General features: G+C 35.5%; 1 protein-coding gene across 1 annotated transcript in view; it reads right to left on the bottom strand.

Annotated features, from left to right (window-relative positions):
• Positions 1 to 24,816, bottom strand: part of LOC150107788 (protein-tyrosine sulfotransferase 2-like) — a 95,783-nt gene that overhangs the window by 46,833 nt on the left and 24,134 nt on the right. The window contains exon 2 of the mRNA XM_090391540.1: positions 15,104 to 15,296. Within this exon, the coding sequence (XP_090247666.1) occupies positions 15,104 to 15,232 (129 nt within the window). The 5' untranslated portion in view covers positions 15,233 to 15,296. The remainder of the gene's footprint in view (positions 1 to 15,103; positions 15,297 to 24,816) is intronic.

The following is a 24,816-nucleotide window of genomic DNA, read 5'->3' as shown; positions in this document are numbered from 1 at the left end:
AGTGATCACTTCCAATTTCAAATCCTCTGTACACTCTGGTGTCCTGCACCAGGGAGAAAACATCACTATCAACAATAACATAGTCAATGAGACTTTTCTTATTCCTTGCCTCTTCTCTCCATGTGAATTTGTGCACATGTTTATGTTGGAACATGGTGTTAGTAATAACCAGTCCATGTCCTGAGCAGAAATCCAATAGGTATTTGCCATTATTATTAGCTTTGCTCTTTTCTCCAAATTTTCCCAAAATATTTTTGTATGTCTGACAATCATTTCCTACTCTGCTATTCAGATACCCAACAAGGACCAACTTTTCCTTTTTCATTGTGTCAATTGCTTTTTCTAAAGCATCAAAAAATTCCTCCACTTCTACCTTAATAGAACCTTCTGTGTTACCATAGGCACAAATAAGTCTCATCATCCAGTTCCCCATTCTCATATTTGCCCACATCACTCTACTTGAGACTGCCTGCCATTCAAGAGGATGAGCCTCTTATTTTTTTTGTTGATTACTATGGCTACTGCTTCTTTTCCTTGATTGTCATTGCCTGAATATAACATTTTGTATTTATTGCTCAGAAAGATCTCCCTATTATATCGATCTGGTACTTATCTTATTCCTCAGCTAGCTCCATTTCTTTGCCATTCAGGCTTCTTATGTTGAAAGTACCGATCTTTAACTCTCGTGATGTTGAGTTGGGGTATGTTTTCAGATTTGTTCCATTAGCTGACTTTTCGCTGTTCACCCTTGTTCCCTGCCAAAAACAACTGGGCCTTGTTTAACCAGGCGATGCCCCCAGCCAGCATGAAAGTTTGTCATGTTGTACCATCATTTTTTATTTAGGTTTAACCAATAAGAATACAATTTGGTCGGCTAAATCCCAAATTGCCAGCCCATCCTCGTTCGTTTAAAATCCAGGTAGATACCGAACAGGGTGCACCACGAGAAGGTGAGGATTGGCCATTAGGTCAGAAGCCCTTAAATTTGATTTGAAAGCCATTCCCCACAAACTCAGTATTGCAGAAACTTGGAATATGATAAATGAAGATAACTTTAATTTGCATGAGCAGAGCAGAGAAATGTGTTGCACAATGCATAATTTTATTTTCATAAGACAGTAAACTGAGTGGAAGCCATGTAAAATAATGGTTTAATCAGATGACCTATCTTCAACAAAAACTGTAAACTCAAGTCAGTACCTATATGCGGCAGAATAAGTTTCTGCTTCTGGGTATGTGGGTTGTACAAGGTGGCAGAGGACATGTCATAGGATCTATAGAATTATTGGCATATATCTTGAAGTTATGCTGAATAACATAAGCCAAAACTGCCAAAAAATTGGATTGGAAATACACCCTGGCAAAACAAGATGGATGAAAAACAAATACTGTAAAGATCATATAATCACTCTAGAATCCCACACCATCGAAAAAGTTGAAGAATATATCTACCTCGGCTGGTTGGTTCTCCGCATTCCTTTAAAGGCTATGTGGAGGTCTCATCTCAGTTATACAGCTTTGATACTTAAACACCCCGACTTTCTCCATTATTTTCAAAAAAAAAAAAAAAGTGAACGTAATAGAATGATAGTTTAATAGCTGACATTTATAACCCTCTTTATATATAATGAGAGAGAGGCTAGATATAGATAAGGTTCCATGATGTCAGGTACATGACAAATAAATATGAAAGACTGTAAAAATTATGTAGAATAGGTGTTAACGCTGTAGCCCCCAACTGAACCAAAGAGTTGTTGGTATCCAGGTTATTCATGATTCTTCCAATGTTTATCTGGTGAAAAGTAAAGCATAGAGTAAGGTGTTCTTGGCAGGGCCGGCGCTAGGTTGACGTCGCTTTCCTGAAAAGCTGAAATGGGGACCCCGAAACAAATGGCAATTTATTTATTTATTTTATTTTTGTCATAATCATGTGGAAAGAATTTTTTGTAAATTTGTAATTGTAATTTTGTAACTTTTTTTAACTGTAAATTTGCAGCAATTATATTGACTTACCTAATTATTATTACTTAATTCGTTTACAAAAATTTAAAGAAAGAATGAAACTTCCTACTAACACTTCGAAACGGCGCCCACCTTGTAGTGGCGGAAGCGGGCCTGCAATGCAGGCCCTGGTTCTTGGCATAGTGGGAAATCACTTGTTTTTCATCTAGACAGTCTAGATGAAACAAAACAGTTTAACTCACACAAGAATAGGTATTAATGAGCTGCACATTCAGTCACCTCTCAGGAGGGATATATGAGGTATGACACACACAAAAATAAACTAGACTAATCCTAGAGCTTGGGAATGGAGAGACAAAGAGATGGTTATAGAGCATGTTCTAACCTGTCACTGTGAGGGAAGGCTAAACTCCATCGCTTTACTCAGTATGAGTCGAGTGGATGCGTGTTCAAATATAGACATTTTCTTACCCTCAGCCAGAAAATGTTGAAGTGCAAGAGTGAACAGCTAGTTAACATCAAGTTTCTTGTGAATCTGATGAAATCCACTACAAAAACTTTTCAATTATTGACTAAGGCTTACAGTGAAGAGTTCAAGTCTCGTGCACACATTCTCGAATGGCATAAATGATTTTCATAAGGCAGAGAGAGAGAGAGTGAAAGATAATTGCCCAGGCCACCCATGCACAACAGTTACCAATGACAACATTAAAAAAGTGTGAGATGTGATTTGAAAAGATAGAAGGTTGGGTGTTCGAGCTGTAGCTGAGAAAGTTCGTTTGGACAGGGAAAGTGTTTGACGTATTTTAATAGAAGAACTGAACATGAAAAAGGTTTTTGCAGAAATGTTGTCATATGAACAAAAAGAACTATGTTTGGACCTTTTGCAATGCATAAGGATGAATCAGATTTATTGAATTCAGTAATTACTTGTGATGAAACTTGGATATTTACGTATGACCGGAAACCAAGCAACAATCAATGCAGTCGAAGTCCAAGACCAAAAAAAGCATGCATGAGTCGTTCAAAGTTCAAGGCCATGTTGATCGTTTTCGATATCCAGGGTATTGTAATGGCAGAGTGGCCAGATAGTAAATCAGCAGTATTACCTTGAAGTCGCAATAAAATTGCGTGAAAGCATGAGAAGGAAATGGCCAGAATTGTGGAGAAACGGTTGGATTTTGCAACAAGACAATGCGCCAGCCCACAATGCTTTATCTGTGAAGCAATTTTTAGCTAATCACAACATCGATGTGCTTGAGCACCCACCCTATTCATCAGACCTGGCTCCATGTGACTTCTACCTCTTCCCAAAGATCAAATCGGTGTTCAAAGCCCATTTTTTGTCAGTAGAAGATGTGAAAGCAAAAACAACAGGGATCCTCAACAGCCTTTCAGAAGATGATCTGCAGAATTGCTTTGAATGTGGCAGCATTGTATGCAGCTGCATGTCAATTCAAAAGGGAACTATTTTGAAGGAGATCATAGTTGATTTTTCAATTTGTTAAATAAAAAGAGATACAGACAGTCTCGTTTTTTCTGTGTCAGACCTCGTATACATAGTAAACTCAACTGCTGTCTGAAACTATTTTCATGCTAAAAATATAGAATATGTTTAACATATGAGATCATATACTACTAGAAACATGCTTTTATAAGCACGTCACTTGTGTATTCTCTGGTATTTACAATGCAATATCAAACATACGTATTACTATAATAAATGAAGTACATCAGGTAATCTATTCAACTAGTGTTTCAATTTAACTGTCAATAAAGTAGTCCAAAAGAATATCTTTCTATACTGAGGTAAAAGGTTAGAGGTGGCCAACTTGAAGGTGTTAAAAGCTATTGCAAGAGCTTAATTTAATCAGACCAGTGGGAATGGATGAGAATCAGTAAACACCTCAAAGAATGTGCAACAGAATCAGCAGTGCTTTTAACTCAGTTATTCATCTTGAGTCTCAATATAAGCAGAATTCCTAATGAGTAGGAGGGGGGGGGAATGTTATTACACAAGGAAGGACATAAGATGTCCTTCCTTATGTAATGTAAAGAGACCAATTGGTATATATCTGGAGTAATCTAATATTTGGGTGTTGGAGAGGCTAAATTAGGATCCATATTATCAAAAGGTCAGTGGACAGCACATTAATCCTCTACAGAAGAGGGCATGATTTTGTTACAGGAAGGACTTCATTATAAAACGATGAAGGCAATTTCATCAAGTTTTATAATAGACTTTGACTGCAGAGTTGATGGGAATAGATACAGCTCAATACTTTTGGATTTTTTCCAAGGCATGACAGAATTCACACTGAGTTGGACTTAAATAAATGAGTATGCAAAATAGGCTTATGACATGAACAAGAGAGTGAATGACAGACAAGCATCAGACATAATGTAATGGAAATGTTGAGTTTAAGGAAAGAAGCTGGTGGAGTACCACAGGATTCTGCACTGGGGCTGTTGGAGATGGTCTGGGGGAACCTACATCCTTTTGCGGTATTTGGTGTGGCCTTTTAGCATATTTTGTCAATTATGTATCTTCATCGTTTACAAATTATACATTCTCAAATGGCATGTATTTTAATTAATTATATTTAAAAAAATCTTTATTTTTATAGTACAATGTCAAAAATTCAAATGCTATTATCAATATCTATTGTTCTATGGTTGATGCCTCATCCTTATTCAATGTTCAATTGTTAGCACTATCATATTATATTATATTAATTTGTTGCTAGAGGCCATTATGAGTGCTCGGTGCAAAAACAGTTTAGTTTTGCATATGTTGCTATATTGCAATGCTGTTACATGTATTTTCATTTTATAACAAGTTGAAGGAGTAGAAGTTTTTGTTTAATTCATTTATTAATCTTTTTTAAACTTTTATTTGATATCCCAAATAAGCAAATATGAAGAAAAGAACAATTAAGGAGGGGAATAGAGTATTTAATGAGGAATGGGAGCTACATTACTACATGCTTGCAGTTAAAGATAAAATGGTGTGTTCACTTTGTGATACTGTGATTTCAACAGTGAAAAGATACAATGCTCATTAGCCTTATGGTAAACAGAAAAAGACCACAAATATGTAAAATTGGAACGAAAACAAAAAAAAAAATCTATCCTAATAAATATGAAGCTTCAAAAAAAACCAAACAACAATTATTTCAGGTGATGACACAGGACAATGAAATTACCAAAGCAATTTATAAAGTAACATATATACGCAGGAGAAAAAGCAAGCCGTATGGTGATGTAGAAATCATAAAACAGTATACTATCAATTTATCAAAATTTTATATTTCATTTTGTAGCAATGCAAAAATGTGACATGTCTGTAAAACAACAATGTAAATTAGCTGTCAATGTTACTGAACAGCTTCAAAAAATTTCCCAAAATGAAGACAGTAATTTATCGACTATGATGAGTCCAGTGATATTACTGACTCAGCACTAGTTTTTTTTTATATTTGCATTATAACTGCAGATTTAATGTTATGAGGAGCTACTAACTTTGACTACTTTCATGGGGGAGAACACGTGAAATTGATGTTCTTAATATTTTTAAAGATAAATGTCAGGAAGCAAAGCTCAATTTGTGTAATTCAGTAAGTGTATGCACAGATGGTGCTCCTTTTATGAGAGGAAAACGTGGAAGGATTTCTTGCATTGCTACAAAATGAAATATAAAATTTTGATAAATTGATTTCATTTCATTATACATTACATCAACAGAGTCTTTGAGCCAAGTCTACTCTTTTAAAAGACACATTAAGGAAAGTTATTGATATTCTTAACTATTCAAGGCATCATCAGTTTCACAATGTGCTTCAAACCGATGAAGAAACATTGTGTGGATCTTCCTTATCATACTTGAGAGTGACTTTTCCCTGGCTATCACAGAGAAAAGTTGTAGAAAGAGTTTTAGTGCTATGAATTGGAGCTGATTAAGCTCTCAGAAGACAATTTTCTGAAATCTCTATTTGAGAGTAAGAAAGATACCATCAAAATATGAAAGAATGCTATCAGGTATCCAAAAATGCATCAACATGCTTGATGTATGCCGTTCTTATTTCGGCACAGCCTACTTTTAGGATCACAAGTGACGACTCGCCTGAAAAACCAAAAATCCACTTCTTATTCAATAATAAGAAATCTCAAATAAGTCATTAAGTTATATATCAATTAGTTAAATATACTAACATAAAGCTTGTATTCCTAGAATATAACAGAATGAAGTGTTTTATTAACTGCTGAGATGTTTAGTTCGCAGAACTCCATTCTTGAATTAATGTTTTTGTAAATAAATAGAACACTTTTGAAAGTTTTAATAATTTTTAGTGTTGTGATATTGATATTCATACTATATGCAAATGACCTCTTTATAATTTTAGCAAAATGTATTATATATGAAGTGTACAGCCTTATGAGAAATTCATGAAATGATATGTGGCCTTCCAGTGCCTAAAGGTTCCCCACTCTTCGTCTGGATATTTGATGATGTTAAGAAAGGTAATAAGAAACATTTCCAATACAGAATTGCAAGATCTGAACAAACAGGTCATATGGAACAATGGTAATGAAAGTCAGTTCAAAATGATTGCTCAAGGTGCATGATCGTGAAAGGAGTATAGTAACATCATGCATAGGGTGGTCAACAGGTGTCGAAAAAGTTCTGTGCAAAACTGTTTAAAACATAATATGTTATAAGTGTCATGCATTCAACAGACACAGTTCTGGTGAAAAAAAAAAAAAAAACAATTGCATATCATTTGTTTACTGCCACATACTGCAAGGTCACCAAAAATAATGAACACAGAAAAATTAAAAAAGGATTAAAATAAAGCAAAAAAAAATAGTAAAGATTTTTATTGTTGATAACGGAAGACAAGTTTTTATTTGGAAAAATTGTATTTATACAATGTATTTTGCACAGATTTTTTGCTTCATTTTCTCTGCATGCATATGTTAGTAACATTGAATAGCATTTTGCAAACTTTAATGCTTCATCGATGTTAAGATCAGTGTTTATAAGAAAATCAGCATTGTTCATTTCTCCAATAAAAGTTGAACGCTCATTAAATGAGAATTCTTTTGTAGAACCACTTCAGAGACAGTTTCATTTAATTTATTTTCCTCTTCTTCATATAAGCGGTATTGATCCATCTTCATGAGTTTCATCATCTAGGTCATTTGAATGTGAGTCAATGGATTCATGCACTGTCAGATGCAAAGTTTCAAATACAAGATCTTTTCCAATGTGCACAATGTCTTCAGAAATAGTTTTAACGTGAGATTCAAAACTAGTGAAATCATTCCCATAATGTGGTAAAACATATTGCCACATAGCTCTTATATTGCTAGCAGTTACTTCAAGCCATGATTCACCAATGTTCTCAACAGCATTTCTGATGTTAAATGTAGTAATGACAACCAGATCCATTGGCTGCAATAATGATGTGGTGGGTAGCAGAAAAAGGATTTTAACATTTTCATGCAAGTCAGAAATAGCAGTAGGATGGCCTGGTGCATTGTCTAATAACAACAAATTTTAAAATCCATATCATTATCTTTGCAATAACGCTCAACAGCATTACAACAATAATTTGTAAATCACTTGCTGTGTAACCCATGCTTTCTTATTTGATTGCTATATTACAGAAGAACACTTTTAGCATATCCTGTGGATTTTCAGCTCGATAAACACTGCTTGTCTATCAAGGTTTTAATTTAAAGTTACCAGATACATTTCCACCTTTTATTAGGTGTTTTCAAAAGGTATTTTGAAATTTTATATCCTCGTTACATCATTTCCTTTTCTGCTAAATGAGTATGTGAAGGCATCCTCTTCCAAAACAAACCTGTTTTGGAAGAGGATGCCTTCAAACTAGTGAAACCATTCCCACAATGTGGTAAAACATTGCCACATAGCTCTCATATTGCTAGCAGTTACTTCAAGCCATGATTCACCAATGTTTTCAACATCATTTCTGATATTAAATGTTGCAATGACAACCAGATCCATTGGCTGCAATAATGATGTGGTGGGTCGATGTTAAAGTTTGTTCATCCTTGTAGCCTCCTTTTTCAATCACTTCTTTTATTAAACTCATTGGGAAATTTTGCCACAGCATCACTATCAGGACTAGCACTTTCACCTACAATTCAAATATTATGAAGTACCATACACTTTTTAAAGAGGTTATAAAGCCAGCCACGATTTGCTGAAAATGTTTTCCCTTCAAGACATAGCAGGGTTTTTTTCTCCTAGAAACTTGGTTTTTTCATCCCACATACAGACAAATCAGCCTTCAGAACACATGCAATTTACAAACAAAAAATACTAGTGGTGGGCAGTAGATAGCATTAATGTATTATGATGATGGTAGTGGTGGCTCAGTGTAGTTGGAGATGGAGAGTTGTAGAGTAAGTGCCCTCCCTCGATGAGGCTAGACTCCTTGGAGGTGTCACAAAATAATAATAACACCATTTTATTTTCTGTTTCCTTTTACTGCATTATAGAGACTTGTTGCTTTAATTTGAATTATCATCTAACTTATGGAATTTTTTCTGATTGCAGTCTTCAATCCATACATTAAAAGACGTCACATATTCATTGTAGAGCTTCTATGCTTAATCTCTTTTGCATTAAGATGCTGTAACTATTCATTGTTTCTTGATTTGATCTTTTTTCTTAATTAGCATTCATACCAATGACTCGGCCATTCCTTTGTCACAGTTACATTTGTTAGGTTCACAAACTTTGTTGTATTTCCTCTTCCCACTCATAATTGTGTATAAAAGGGTACTTGTATGTTCCCTTTTATACACAATTGAAGTAAAAAATTTTGTTGATCGATACATGACTTTCCTGCACTAAAGCTGAAAGTATACTAAAGCATGCATCGATGCTGATGTTACTGTAGTATGCTAATTCATGATAGTACTACACTAATGTTAAACAATTTTTAAATTGTTAAAAATTATAAACTGTGCTATTTATACTTTGCAACGAAATGGTCAAATGGAGTCTGAGACCTAGGGGATAGATAGTAAACAGAGCATTAAAGTTTAAGAGGTACATTGCTAAGGTGATTAAATCATCACATCAGAAGACATACTGCACAGGATTTTGATAACACCACACTTGACTAGAATACTCAGATATGAGGAGAGAGAAAATGTGGTCGTTAAAGTTTGCTTAAGGGTCATAGCTGTATAACTGAGAGGAGACCTCCACATAGCCTTTAAAGGAATGCGGAGAACCGACCAGGGCCTAATGTCCAATCCTCACCTTCTCGTGGTGCACCCTGTTGGGTGTCTACTTGGATACTGAACGAACGAGGATGGGCTGGCAATTTGGGATTTAGTCGACCAAATTATATTCTTATTGGTTAAACCAAAATAAAAAAATGATGGTACAACATGACAAAATTTCATGCCAGCTGGGGTGTCGCCCGGTTAAACAAAGCCCCCGTTGTTTTCGCCAGGGAACCAGGGCGAACAGTGAAAAGTCAGCTACTGGAACAAATCTAAAAACAAACCCCAACTCAACATCACCAGAGTTAAAGATCGGTACTATCAACGTAAGAAGCCTGAATGGCAAAGAAATGGAGCTAGCTGAGGAATTAGATAAGTACCAGATCCACATAATAGGGGTGACTGAAACAAAAAAGACCAAAACTGGTGAGATCGTCCTGAGCAATAAATACAAAATGCTATATTCAGGCAATGACAATCAAGGAAAAGAAGGAGTAGCCATAGTATTCAACACAAAATACGAGGCTAATCTTCTTGAATGGCAGTCAGTCTCAAGTAGAGTAATGTGGACAAATATGAGAATGGGGAACTGGACAATGAGACTTATTTGTGCCTATGGTCCCACAGAAGGTTCTACTAAGGTAGAAGTGGAGGAATTTTTTGAGGCTTTAGAAAAAGCAACTGACACAATGAAAAATGAAAAGTTGGTCCTTGTTGGGGATCTAAATAGCAGAGTAGGAAATGATTGTGAGACATACAAAAATATTTTGGGAAAATTTGGAGAAAAGAGCAAAGCTAATAATAATGGCAAATATCTGTTGGATTTCTGCTCAGGACATGGACTAGTTATTACTAACACCATGTTCCAACATAATGTGCACAAATTCACATGGAGAGAGGAGGCTAGGAATAAGAAAAGTCTCATTGACTATGTTATTGTTGATAGTGATGTTTTCTCCCTGGTGCAGGACACCAGAGTGTACAGAGGATTTCAAATTGGAAGTGATCACTATTTAGTCTTGAGCAGGATAAAATTGAATTTCATATTGAAAAGAATAACATGTAAGAAAGTTTTAAAGCGAATAAAAGTTGACAGCTCTCAGATGTGAAGTGTAGACTAAAATACACAAAGATTATTGAAGAAAAAATGAAAGGGTTTGAGAACGGGAATCAAACCTTGGAGATTCAGTGGCAAACTCTGAAGAAAACACTGATTGATTCTGCCAAAATGGCATGTGGTGAGGTTGTCTGTAAGGATAAAAAAATCAGAACTCCCTGGTGGACACGAAGTTAAAGAGGCAGTTAAGGAAAAGAAGAAAGCATATCAAAAGTTCCTGTCAAATAAGTCAGCTAGTGCTCTTAGAGAATACAGAGACAAATGCAAGAATGCTAAACACTGTGTAAAACTAGCTAAACAAACATCATGGGAAGACTTTGGCAAGAATATAGAAAATAAATATGAAGAAGGTGGCAAAATATTCTGGAGATTGTTGAAGAAGCTTAGAAATGGAGGAAAGAGTGCTGTAAAAGGAGTTAGAGATGATAAAGGTGACATGAAAACGGGAGAAAAAGATATCCTTGAAGTATGGAGTAATTACTTTGAAAAACTGCTAAATGAAACAAGCAGTGATGACAGCACAGTGGTAAAAAACACTGACCAGGCATGCAGTCAGGAATACATATCCATACTTGAAGTAGAAAAAGCCATCAAAGGCTTGAAATGTGGAAAGGCAGAAGGAGTAGATGATATTTGACCAGAAATGCTGAAGTATGGTGGTGTAAGAGTCTTACAGTGGCTGCACTGCATAGTTCAGAAAGCCTGGAGAGAGGGACGAATTCCCGATGATTGGAGTAGAGCTCTCATAGTACCCATATATAAAAAGGGAAATAAAACTGCATGTGAGAATTACAGAGGTATTTCCCTACTGAGTGTTCCTGGCAAGATCTATGCAAGTATACTTGAGAAACGGTTGAGAAGAATTGTGGAAGAAAAGCTTGGTGAAGAACAAGCTGGATTCAGGCCAAATAGAGGCTGTTAGGATCAGATCTTCACTTTACGACAAATAGTCGAGAAAGCATGGGAATATAACAAAGATCTGTATTTAAGTTTTGTCGATTTGGAAAAGGCATATGACAAGGTGCCAAGAGAGAAGCTATTCAATACGCTGCAGTTATATGGTATCAACGGGGCATTATATCAAGCAATACTTAGTCTTTATTTGAGTTGTAAGTCAGCAGTTAGAATTGAAGGAAATACAGGAAGATGGTTTAATGTTAAATATGGTGTGAGACAAGGATGTACATTATCCCCTCTGTTATTCATTATCTATATGGATCACATTATGAAGGAAAGTAGTATTAAACATGATATCAAAATTGGAGATGTTAATGTTAGCTCTTTGCTTTATGCGGATGATGTTATACTTCTAAATAAATCCGCTACAAGTCTGCAAGATTGTCTGACTAAATTGAATAGCTGTTGTAATAGATATGGTATGAAGGTCAGCAATAAAAAGACAAAGACAATGAAAATAGGCAGAATCATTGAAAATGTCAACTGTGTTGTGAATGGAGAACCTGTGGAACAAGTAAAACATTTCAGCTATTTAGGCACGATTTTTACTGAAGATGGTAAATTAAATATGGAAATAGACAACAGAATCAGCAAAGCTGATTAATAGGCTTCTGGCTTAAAAAAACTTTTAGTATTCACTATCACAAAAAAATGGTCACTAAGAGACACCCAACTTAGAAAGCCTAATCCTCTCCCCCCCCCCCAGATTCTGGCTCATAATGATAGGAATAGGAGTTATTATTATTAACAATAACAGCCTTGATAAATGAGAAGGGCTGTTTGCAAAGGTTCTCAAAAAGATCTAAACAAATATTCTCTCTCTCTTTCTGAGGTAGTCTCAAAACCAATATTCTACAAATTTTCAAGTATCCTAGCTGTTTTATCATCATTTGGAAATATATTCAGAATATCAAAACTTTAAACAAATACAGGTGGTTCCTGACATTACAAATTAATTCATTTACAGCATGCATTTGCAAAAGCAAAAACTCGTAAAGCAGGATTTATTTCCCATAAAAATGATTTATTTAACTAAAGAAATGAAAACACAGCTTTAAAAATCAAGCAAGGATTTTTTCCTTCAAATATTTTTCTTATCCTTTAAAATTGTGATCTCATATTTTGTTTCCAATGCTATTTTGCTTTGTTGTTTCTTTTTATTAACATCACTCTCCATAGTATTATTACATTTTGGCATACTGTACAGTATTAATAAGGGGAATAAAATTGAAATAAGACAGTGAAAATGAAAAACAACACAACTACTGGCTATAACATCAGCATGGAAAATTCTTTATACTGTGAGTCAGTGAGATTCACAGTCTGCCTGAACAAATAAATGCATGCATGTGGTTTAAAATGCTATATTTATGAATTTTTAGCAATTATTTATTGCAATTAATGTTCATGCTTTTGATTTTGTTGATAATTAGAAAAAAATAACTTGTAAAGAAGCAGGAACTGCCTGTTTGACAGTCCCGATGAATCTATTTTAGCTCATGCATTGCAGACCAACTTTATAATATTAAAAGCATAATAATTTCTTCTTAAATATTATTAGTCCCACATTTAATGCCAGGTTGTAGACCCTTCTTTTCCATTAAGTTCTGCCTTTCCAGCCTGATTGGCCAATGAACAGTGTTTTCTCCTTTCCAGCTATGAGTTTAAATCCACTACAGGCATGGATGCTTGTGAATAATTTCTATCACTTAATGTGGAAGACCAAAGAGACAATGGGAGGATGAGATTAAAGAGATGGCTGGAACTCAGTGGCATAGAAAAGCTCAAGATAGGACTGAATGGAGGACTTGGAGGGGAGGCCTTCATCCAGCAGTGGACAGAAAATGCCTGATAATGATGTAGGACTACCACTTTCCTATTCTCTGACCTAGACTACTTCAGACACATGCAGAAATCTTCATACATTTCCATTATCGACCACATATATTTTTCAGGTACCATTTTCTTTCTCAAGCAATTCCAATGAAGTTTGGACACTATCATATCCCTTCTCCAGATCTATAAATTAAAGATTATCTATAAATATCATATGCAGTGGCACGTATGATATTTATAAAACTTTTGAGAAAATGCTGTTAGGCATATATGGCATCTGTTTTCTTCCTGCCAAAAATCAAAAATGTTGTCTGTTTATCTCTTTTCTCAGGATTTTATCCAATGTTCTTTCTTGTATCTATATGGTATGCTAGATAGCTCTATGTCCCAGTAGTTACTGCAATCCTCAACTTTTTGTCGGCATAATCTAGCTCAGAAGCTGATTCATTTATTTTCTTTTGCTTGGAATGGCCAAATGAATACCATCTCTGCTTTACAACAGTATCTTATTTGGTCTCCACAGCAAAAAGCCAGATTATCTAAAAAGAATGTAGAAAGAGAGAGAGAGCATGGACAAAATAGTCCATGCTTCCCCCCCCCCCAATCTCTCCCTCTTATCTTTTCCTGTATTTCCTGCTTCTCCTTCCTTTCCAGTAATAGGCCTAGGGGCCTGCTACAGTCTCTTCCCATCTTTTCAAAAGCCGTCCTCTATTCCTTCTCCCTTGAGGTCGATATCTCTGTATCTCTTTGGGGAGTCTTCCTTCACTGATTCTGTATGTTGTCTCCATCTCACTCTATAAAGATCGATATAGTCTAAAACAGATATCACCTCAAGTTCCTTTAATATATCACTATTTCTTTTGAAGTCTAATCTATTATATCCAACTGTTTTGTGCATGAATCTCATTTCAGAGCTTATCAGTATTTTTCTGTCTGCTTGAGATATGGTCCAGGCTTCTGAACCATACGTTAGGATAGGTCTTGCCACTGAGTTATGGATTCTTATTCTTGTTTTCTTGCTTATTAAATTTTGATTGAATATCTGATTGATAGTTTTTGTTATTCCTATATAATTGGTTATTTTATGTTGCATGTCTTTCTCTTTTTCATAAGATAAGTGGTAACCTAGATATTTGAATGTATTAACCTATTGTATAATATCATGGTTGATACAAATTTTGTTTCTAAATGGGTCTTGGCATTTAAATGCCATTACTTTGGTTTTGGAAGTGGAGATTTCCATATTGTATGTTTTTGCTATTTCATTTAATGAAAAGGCTGCTCGCTGCAGTGAATCTTCATTATCTTCAATTAGAACCTAATCGTTGGCAAATAAAATTGTAATGATGTTGGTGTAATCTGGTTGTTTCCCTCCACTCTCTTATAATATTATTAATATAGATATTAAAGAGGAGTGGGGATAGACTACATTCTTGTCAGGCACCTGCATTTATATTCCATGATTCAGATTTTTGTGTGGCTATCTTTACTGTAATTTGGTTATATATATATATATATATATTGAAAATTGCATCAACTGTTTAGCAATGTTGTTATCTCTTACATTTTCCAGTAGCTTATTACGATTTAACTTCAAAAACCTTTTTATAATAGTTGAATAATATATAGGTCTCTAAATTGAATTCTCTTATTTTTTCTATCAGGAGTTTGAGAGCAAAAAAGACATCAGTAAAGGATCTGCCTTTATGGAAATCGTTTTGTTCTTCTCCAAAAATATTTTAATAAGATTTGGTTAATTTAGTATTTAAGAGACTCGAATATATTTCATATTCGGTGTTTAAAAGACTAATGCCTATATAGTTTTGACATTCATTAATATTGCCGTTTTTAAAGATGAGGATGATCATAACAGTTTTCTGGTGTTTCCTGCTATTTAACCAAAAAACAATAATGTGGAAAAGAAACATTAAGTCACATTTAATGAAAATAAGATTTTCATACCTGAGGTGCTATCATAAGAGAAGGGGTCAACTTCTGTGTACAAGGGATCTGAACATTATAAAGTAAGATGAGACCAATCACAATCAAGAGTGCACACAGTACATACTTTTTTATCCAACGAACAACCATCTCAGGTTCCAGATTTGTCAAATTATCTCCATAACATATTAAAGCAGTTCAAGAAAAAACTTCTCTATGTGAAAAAAAAAAAGAAAAAGTTGTGTTAGAAAAAGATAAACACAATCCAAATTTATAACTTTTATGTCAGTGCTAATTTAATCATTTTAAGTTTTTTGCATTTAACTGGTTCAAATTTCATAGGGTTAAAATAAATTGGATCGATGTTATCAGAGCATCAATGATGAGTCAGATTTACTTATCATAATTAAATTTCTACTATATACAGTCAATGGGAGTACACAATACTATATAACAATATTATATAATCAAGTTTGCTTTATTACTAGCTTTCTACGAACAATTTAATCTGTTATTTGTCACGTCACCAGTACTGTCAAATCTAACACTTGGGTCTTTTAAGGTACTATATCAATTACTATATCACTTTAATCTTTGGATTAAAGTCTGCAAAGTCTTTTTTCCTACCATACTAGAATCGAACACCTGTTTTTCTAACTCTTCTTTCTTCTACTCTTTTTAAATGGCCATACCATTAACAAAATAATAAACAATGAAAGACTTATGCAAACATTTTTATTATGTAATTTTTGCAATATAAAATTTAAATTAAACATAATTTTTTTAAAAAATGCAATGAGAACAAATGAATTAATCATAAATGACAGAGAAGCATGCTCTCAAGTACTTTTTCTTAGTCCTAATTACAATTTTTAGCATTAGAATTTAGTATTACATTCAAAGACTCATTGCAGGAGGTTGGACCCTCGCAAACTACATTAACTATATCTTGCCTTGAAGACATTCAGTGTTGGAGCATTCACCACCCACTCTGGCAATACATCCCACTCATTAGCTACCTGCGAAGCAAAAAATCTCCTTTTCGCTTCCAAGGATGGCCTCGCGTTCTCGCAACCCTCATTATTCTATGCAATAATATTCCCGTATTTATTTGATAGGCTCCTCTCACCAACTTATACACCTCAATCATATCACCCCCTCCTCTTTCCATTTGCTAAATTTCAAAAACTACATTCCCTCAGTCTGTCCTCATACCCAATATTCCAGAGTCCCGAGACAGTCTTAGTTATTCACCTTTGCACTTTCTCCAATCTTTCCTTATTGTGAAGTGATGACCAGATCTATGCACAGAAATCCAAATGAGACCTAATCAGTGCCTTATATTGCAGAACTATCTATCACCTCCTTATCCTAATTCTTCACATTATAATATCAACAATTTTTTGGGGTAACCCTTACAACTTTGGCAATGTGTTAAGAAACCCATGCTGCTTTCTCTCAAAATATTTTCATTCTCATCAATCCAGGTTTGTATTGTCTCTAACCAGCCTCTCTAACACCTTCCCCACTACACTTGATATACACACTGGCTTACAGTTGGACACTACTGACATGGATTCTCCCTTATGTAGTGGCACTATTTTATCCCCAAGTGCACTGCCAGCTCTTTTTGCACATTCCTGTAGTATACATGGCAATATCTATCCAGTCTAACAGCCTTATTAACATCCAGGTTACTTAATATTCTAAATACTTCCCATTCTTGAACTGTCGGTTTTCTGTCTTCCTTTCTATTGCTATTCTACACCACTCTAATCCTCCTCCCCCGCTGCATGAAATATGCTAATGGAATATTTCCACTATACCTTTAGCAAATGTGACTTGTGTTCCATCTCTAGCAACTAAAGTCAGCCTTCCACATTCACCCTTTTGTGTACTAGAAACGTACCTGTAGAATTCTCTAGGGTTTTGCTTTACTGCTTCAGCCAATTTACTGTTCAAATGCCAGTTTCTCTTTCCTTACTATTTGCATTAACTTTCTAGGCTGCACCTTATACTCCTCATGCTGCTGCTTGAGGGACACCCTGTTCTGGACATCTTCTTCATAATGCCCTTTCTCAGAAGCTCCAACATAATTTCATGATTCATCCATTTTACTTCTACTTTATTTATTCTCTGAACCTTAGGAATACAATCTGACATTGCCATAAGTAAATGATTCTGAAAAATGTTCCAGGCACTGCTCTGTTGATTTTTCCCCTTCAACTGATTAAACCACTTCACCTCACCAACTAGTTTTCTTAATTTATCACAGTCTCCTGTTCTGTAATTCCACACATCGCTTCTGCTCTGTGAAGCTTGTACCTGCCTAGCCACTTTTCATGATCACTCTCCCCAAATGGCAACATCCTTTATTTTTACTATATGAGACAATATTATTAAGTAGCACTGGTCCCACGTATTGCTTCACTACATGCTGCATAAGAAAGCCATCTCTAAGTAGCCGAAGGAACTTGATCTCCTTACTCACACGTTATTTCCTGCTTCCAGTCAATGCTACTATAGTTGAAGTCACCCATTATCATCCTCCTCCTGTTGCTCACTAGTTTATCTCTCTGAAAATTTCTGAATTCTCTCTTTTGCCATTCTCTGACATGTAGAAACATCCCACTAAATATCTAAAAATTGTGCTTACCTCAACCTCACACCAAATGTCCTCAAAGCCATTATCATTACTGCATTCTTCAAGTTCAGAAGAAAGGACCTCTTCTGAAATCATCAGTAATATTCCACCTCCTCTTTTATCTTTTTTGTCTTTTTGAAAAGTACTATAAGCATTACATTCTATTCCTGTATGTCACCTTCTGTTAAACACCTCTCACTAACACCAATGATGTGTGGACTGACTTTCAGTATCAAGGCCATAAAGTTTGCATGCTTATTCCTAACTCTTGTAGATAAGCTTATAAGTTGGTTACTCATAACTATTAATTTTTCAGGAAATAACAATGTATACTAAAATAATAATTATAAAAAAATGTAATTAATTCTTTCCTATATTTCAGCAATGTTACATTGCCATCATCAGGATCACAAAAAAAAACAATGATATGTGCACACAGGCACTAATATTGGGCAAATGAGGCTGAAGAAAGGTAACAGAAGTTGAGCCTAGAGTCCTAAATGGTGCCCCCCCCACACCTAGTTGGTTAAATTGGGTAATCTTGGTCATTGAGCTGATGATCTTAGAATATATGCTTCTCACATTTGAGGAGGGATCTCATGTACCCAAATTTGTTCAGGTTTGGAAAGTTTTTCAGGGCTGAGGCAGATTCAAGGAATAATTTTTCATATTTTTATTTGCTGCAGTGTAATATAATGGACTTCTTCTAGTGTATCTTATGGTGGGATACACTGGAATGTCCAAAGAATGGTCAGCAAGTTCTGAGTGACTGTATTGGTGAAACCAGATGTAGTTCTTGTGTTCAGATATGTTTGCCCAGTAGGACAGTTTGCAACTGCAAGGGACCTAGTATACTACTGGTAGATCTAGGGGACGTGGCTGGTCTTTGGAGTGGATAAAATATGTCCATATTTTTTAATTTTTTTTTTTTTTGTGTGGTCTGTAAGTGGTTGTAAGGTCGTATTTCCTTAGAATTTTTGTCACTTTTTCAGATGTGCCCCAGATATATCGAATGGTGATAGATTTTGAGAATCTCTGCTCTGAAGTAGGGGGGGGGTATTGTAGTTATACGGTTTTAATATTTTTTGGAGGGGTTGTAGCCATTGGCTAAGAAAGTGTTGAGGATATGTCAAGTTCAGCAGTTGGGGCACTATTATCAGACTGATTAATTTTGCCCTGTTATATACAGGATTTTTATTATTCCATATTGTTGGGAGGAAGGGTGACTGCTGGTCAATGTATCTACCTGTATGTGTAGGTTTTCTGTAAATGAAGAATGCCAGGGATCCATCAGGCTCATGTAATCAGTATCGAGAAATGGGAGACTCGTTTTCCTTTCCCAAGGTAAACTGGATCCTAAGGTGTTGATTGTTTAGATGTTAGTAAATTGTGGGGCCATATGGAGAACACATCATCCACATAGCGTAGCCATGCAGTATGTTTATAAGAGACAGTTTAAAGCTTTTTCTTCAAAGGTCTCCATGAAAAAGTTTGCCTGTCTGAATGAACTTTTTACATGAAATTGTCCTTGCTAAACAAAATAGTCTAAGGTTTGTGGTGAACTGAAACAGGACTGAGATATCGGCAGGAAATATGGCTTGGATGAGGTCCAAGTTATCTTTGAGTGGGACATTAGTGAATAAAGAAGAGACATCAAACTGACCATTATGTCAGTGTGCTGGAGTGCAAGGTTTTCGATACTACTGGCTTTAAAGTGGGCTGAGTTTTTTTTGTGTGAAAATATGTTGCCAGTATATTGTGTAAGCACTTTGGCTATGGGTGTAAGATACCAATTCTGGTATCTTACACCCACAGTTCCATCATCTAGTTTACATTTCCTTAACTGACTACACACTCTGCTCCTTAACAATCTACCCATCTTCCCACTACCTTTTTCACTCAAATGAAGACTATCTGCAGCAAACAACTCTCTCCTACCTTCAAATTTATCTCATATATCCATATACTCAAATCCTCTCTCTTCCTGCACGTTCTAGCCATCATGCCATTCGTGATCATTGCTCATCTCCTCAGTTCTCCACTACCATACCTTGGCAATGCATCCACAATTCTCCCTCTGACACTTCTTCACTGTCTCTAGCAACACTTGCAAACCCAGTGCTAACTCATTCACACTTCTTGCAAATCATTTGTTCCAACTAGCACAGTCAACTCCTCTACATTTTCTCTCCTTTACATTGCCTCAGTCAATGTAAAGGAGTCCTCATACAGCACTAAACTACTTTCCACCATTCCACTGCAATCGTCCACCTTCAACTCATCTGCTACTGGCACCTTCCTTCTTGCAGCACCAACTCTCTCTCTCTAAATATCTTATTTCACTCTGCATATGCTTGAATTCCTTTCAAAACCTTACCAATTATTTTCTGAAATTCTCAATGTGTTCATATCTTGCACACTAGCTTACTTACAATTCTTCATTTGTTATTCTACCATTTCACTGTCTTTCGCATCTTTTTCTATTTTACTACACTGCACCATGCCATCACACATATGTACTACATTCGATATTATCAAATTTTATAATGCTCATGTTGCTTATGTCATTCATACTATCACTGATTGCTTCTTTCACCACATCACTCACTCGCTTGCTTTTTTTCATAACTTTCTTACACATTCACTGCTCTTTCACCATATCTCTCTTCACTATCAGAGGAACACCCATTCTTCTCATTACATTCTCAATACCAACTCTGCATTCAAATTGTGCTTTGCACATTCCCTCCCTCCACCTGCCTTAAAAATCCATAACTTATCTAATCTAATGAATACACATATAGCACACCTCACATTTTACAAAATGGCTACATCAAAATTCAACTCATGCAGAGACAAAGATGCTGCCATCTTGCTTTCTATGCTGGTCAGTATACCTAGCTCTAAATTAAGATTTATACGTAAACCCAAACAAACAAACAAACAAGTGCACACACTACAAACACTGCAGGTACACAACTTCTACAGCACACAAATTTTGCAATTCATTAGGGGAAAATCTGTAACCTGAGCATTCATGAACAAACCTGCCAGCTAACTGCCACCTAGTCGCCATTTTTTTAAACAGATTGAAAATTTATATGTATTGTATGTATGTATAAGGGCCCGAATAAAGGGAATAACTTTAGTTCACAACTGCTGTTGTGTGGTTCAGCAAGACCAGATTGATCCTGGTCGTGAAACCCGATGTAGTTGAAGTATTCATCACAAGGAAAAGGTCTGCCAATCTGACCAAAGTAAGATTGCTCACGTGTATATTTGATAAACATTGGGGGTTGGCAAGAGATGTAAGCTTATCCTTATGAGAGCCTAGAAAGGAAAAAAAAAGTCACAAGTTCAACAAAGAGCTAAGTAATTTGGCAATCCTTTGAGAAATACACAGATGTTAACTTCCTATGAGACTGCCAAATTAGAAACTCCATAATCATCGATGACATTGTCAACAAAGGATGAAGCAATTACACAAGATGGTCTTAATAAAATTTATTTCTTGCATCAGGAATGCTTCAGTAGGAGTGAGACTGATGAATGGTGTCAGATATTTAACAAGAATGCCAGCCTGGTGGCAGAGTGGTCAGCCAAAAGGCTGTGGGATCGAATCCCACCATGGGCATGGATGTTTGCGATTGTCTGTGAAAATACTAGTGGTGGTGGACAGCCGATGGTATTTGTGATTCACAGTAGATGGTGGATTGAGTAGTGGAGATGGAGAGTTGTAGAGTAGGTGCCCTCCCTTGGTGAGTCCTTGAACTCCTTGGAGGTGTCATGTAATAATAATAAGAATGGTGATGTGACAGAGAACAGATATAAAGTCCAGTATGATTTAAACCATAAATCATAATGACTCTAAAACAGATCCTTTTCACTGGATTTCAACCCAATTCCTTACATATGAGGATGTAAGGAATTGATACTGCTTAAAAAGGAAGGTAAGGAGTCTCTGTTGTGAGACCATACAGCAAAGATATCGTCTATATGCAATTTGAGTCTCCACGGAGGGTGTTCTCCGGTGAGGGGCTTTGGCGGTGATTGCTTTTCCCTGGAATATGAGCGGTTCTGCTCGGTGGTGGGGGCCCCATCACTGGAGCCAAAGCTCAGTTGGACGGTCTTTCGTCCACTATGGAGTGGTCTAGAGATCCCAAAAGGATGGTTGAGGGAATATAGATGAGAACAGGACTTCTTCTAGATGTTCTAAATAAAAGTTGGCAAGAGCAGGAGAGAGTGGACTTCCCATGGCTGTTCCTTCCACTTGGTTGTAAAATTTGTTTTGACATAAGAAATATCCAGAGTGCATTACGAAATCAAATAACTTTATAATATCTTGTGGGAAGATGCCAGCAAGTAATTCTCAAGTCTCTTTAAGAGGTATCTTCGTATATAAAGATTCTATATCAAAGATAGCCATATGATCTGCAGGTTGTAAAGTAATGTTTTTCAATTTATTTAAGAAATCAGAAGAGTTTTTCAAAAAAGAGCGTGAGTTGCCAATGTGTGATTTCAATCATTTAGATAGATATTTGGCTATGCAATAAGTAGGAGAATCAATACAATCCATTATATATAGGGAGAAGAGGAATATCTGCCTTGTGTATTTTAGGTAGACCATAAAACCTAGGAGGCCTTGCAAAATGAGATTTTTGTCTTTCAATAGTGTCTACATCCAAACTTATGACCTCATCTAGCAGGGAATTTAATTTCTTCAGTTGTCTGTTGGTTGGATCGTAATTGAGTTCTTGGTATGTTGAGCAATCTCGAAGTAAAAGGGAAAGTTTTCTTCTATAGTTTGAAGAGTCCATAATTACTGTCGCTTTCCCCTAGTCAGCTTTAGTAATGATGAGGTGACTGTTGTTTCTTAAGGAATGTATAGCTTTCTTTTCAGAAGGAGATATGTTCGAAGGAGGAACCTTGGCTTTAAGTAGCGAAGAAGCAACTTCTAGACAGAGAGCATTACCTTTTTCACTTGACAGATGAATGAGGTTCCGTTTGATATTAACTAGAAAATATAGATATGGAATCTCTTTAGGGACTATAGAGAAATCATGTCCTTTTGAGAGGATGAGTGTTTCACTATTAGTTAAAGGCCGACCAGATACGTTGACGATCCAATTATCTGGAACTTCATGTTGGAGGCTTACTGGATTGTATACAGCACTCAGAAAGGATTAAAAACAGAATTTAATTCTTCCTATATTTCGTCTCAGTCAATGAGACATCTTCATGCTCTTTTTTGAAAAACTCTTCTGATTTCTTAAATAAATTGAAAAACATCACTTTACAACCTACAGATCATATGGTTATCTTTGATATAGAATCTTTATATACGAAGGTACCTCTCAAAGAGACTTTAGAATTACTTGCTGACATCTTCCCACAAGATATTATAAAGTTATTTGATTTCGTAATGCACTCTGGATATTTCTTATGTCAAAACAAATTTTACAACCAAGTGGAAGGAACAGCCATGGGAAGTCCTCGCTCCCGCTCTTGCCAATTTCATTTAGAACATCTAGAAGAAGTCCTGTTCTCATCTATATTCCCTCAACCATCCTTTTGGGTTAGATATATAGATGTCTTTGCTGTATGGCCTCACAACAGAGACTCCTTACCTTCCTTTTTAAGCAGTATCAATTCCTTACATCCTCGTATAAAGTTTACCATGGAGATTGAAAAAGACAACAAGTTATCATTTTTAGATAACTTGTTGTCTTTCTTATCCGTTCACCTTCAGGTATTCTTACAACAACAGTTTACAGAAAACTAACTTTCACAGGTCGTTATATTCTCAAAGAATCTGCTCATCATCCTTGTCAAAAAACAGGAATCATAAAATGTTTAATCCGACGAGCCAAAACTAACTGTTCAACTTCTCATTTATTACAGAAAGAACTTTCGACTATCAAACATCACATGAAACTAAATGGCTTCTCCGAAAAGAGTACACATCTTTTTGATTCTTACAATCCAACATAGAACAGCAAAGATTCAATACGTCGAGTTCCAATTCCTTACATTTCCGGGATCTCAGAACCAATTTCAAGAATTTTGAAGAAATATGATTTAACAGTCACTTATACACCTATTAACTAATTATCCACCCATTTTTCTTCATCTAAAAATAAACGCTCAACCTTGTTTCTACCTGGTGTGTATCAAGTTTCTTGTAATTGTAACCTTTCCTACTTTGGACAAACTGGACGTTCTATAGAAAAGAGAATTCAAGAGCCTCAATCATCAATTCAACACAAACTCGAGAAATCTGGATTAGCTCAGCATGGATTAGAAACAAGCCACAACATCCTTTGGTCCAAGACGCTCCTCCTACACAGATGTTGCTACAAATTTGAATGTTTATTTAAAGAAAGTGTGGAGGCCTTACCTCAACGTCCTAACTTGAATAATCGTAATGACTGTATATCTATATCAAAAATTTGGGAAAGTTTAATCAAGATAACACATTATTTTTTTTTTTTTGTAAATTTCCTATATTAATCTAATGTTATTTAAGATTATTATATGAATTCCTGAATTAATATCTTTAATTATGACTTTAAAAATGTTTACTCTTCTAATACTTAGTGATATGACATCACGAGGCTCGTTCTATGTGTGTGATCAATTGTTCGTATTCCACCTTGTTTTTTTAAAACTATTCCTATGTAGCCACTGAAGATGGTCTGTAATATTCAGACCGAAATATTTGGCAAATTAAACATTATTCTTGTGTAAACGTGTATATATTAATCATTATGTCACAAGCATCGTTAAAAAATCATAAATAAATTAATATATCGAGAAAAATTGGGGGTGCTTCAGTTCTGGTGTGCCTATGCACGAGCCACCCCTGGTATCCACTCAGTCAACCAGGCCAGCTTTAATGTCTATAGCTTCTTCATTAAGAATGCAGATCATATTTTCCATTTAAATTGCCTATTTTTATAGTTCATCTTTCTACTGCTGATTTTCATATCAAATTGTTATAGCAGTTACTCAATTTAGTTAAAATGTACTGAAGACTTGTAAGGGATTTATTTGCAAGTACAACATCATATGCATAAGGTAAAGAAATAAG

The sequence above is a fragment of the Typopeltis vanoorti genome, chromosome 4 (assembly GCF_054136105.1).
Source record: "Typopeltis vanoorti isolate ZY-2024b chromosome 4, IOZ_Tvanoo_1.0, whole genome shotgun sequence".
In the NCBI taxonomy this organism is placed as follows: Eukaryota; Metazoa; Arthropoda; class Arachnida; order Uropygi; family Thelyphonidae; genus Typopeltis; species Typopeltis vanoorti.
The sequence above is the reverse complement of the archived record's forward strand: the minus strand, read 5'-3'. Positions and strand labels throughout refer to the sequence as shown.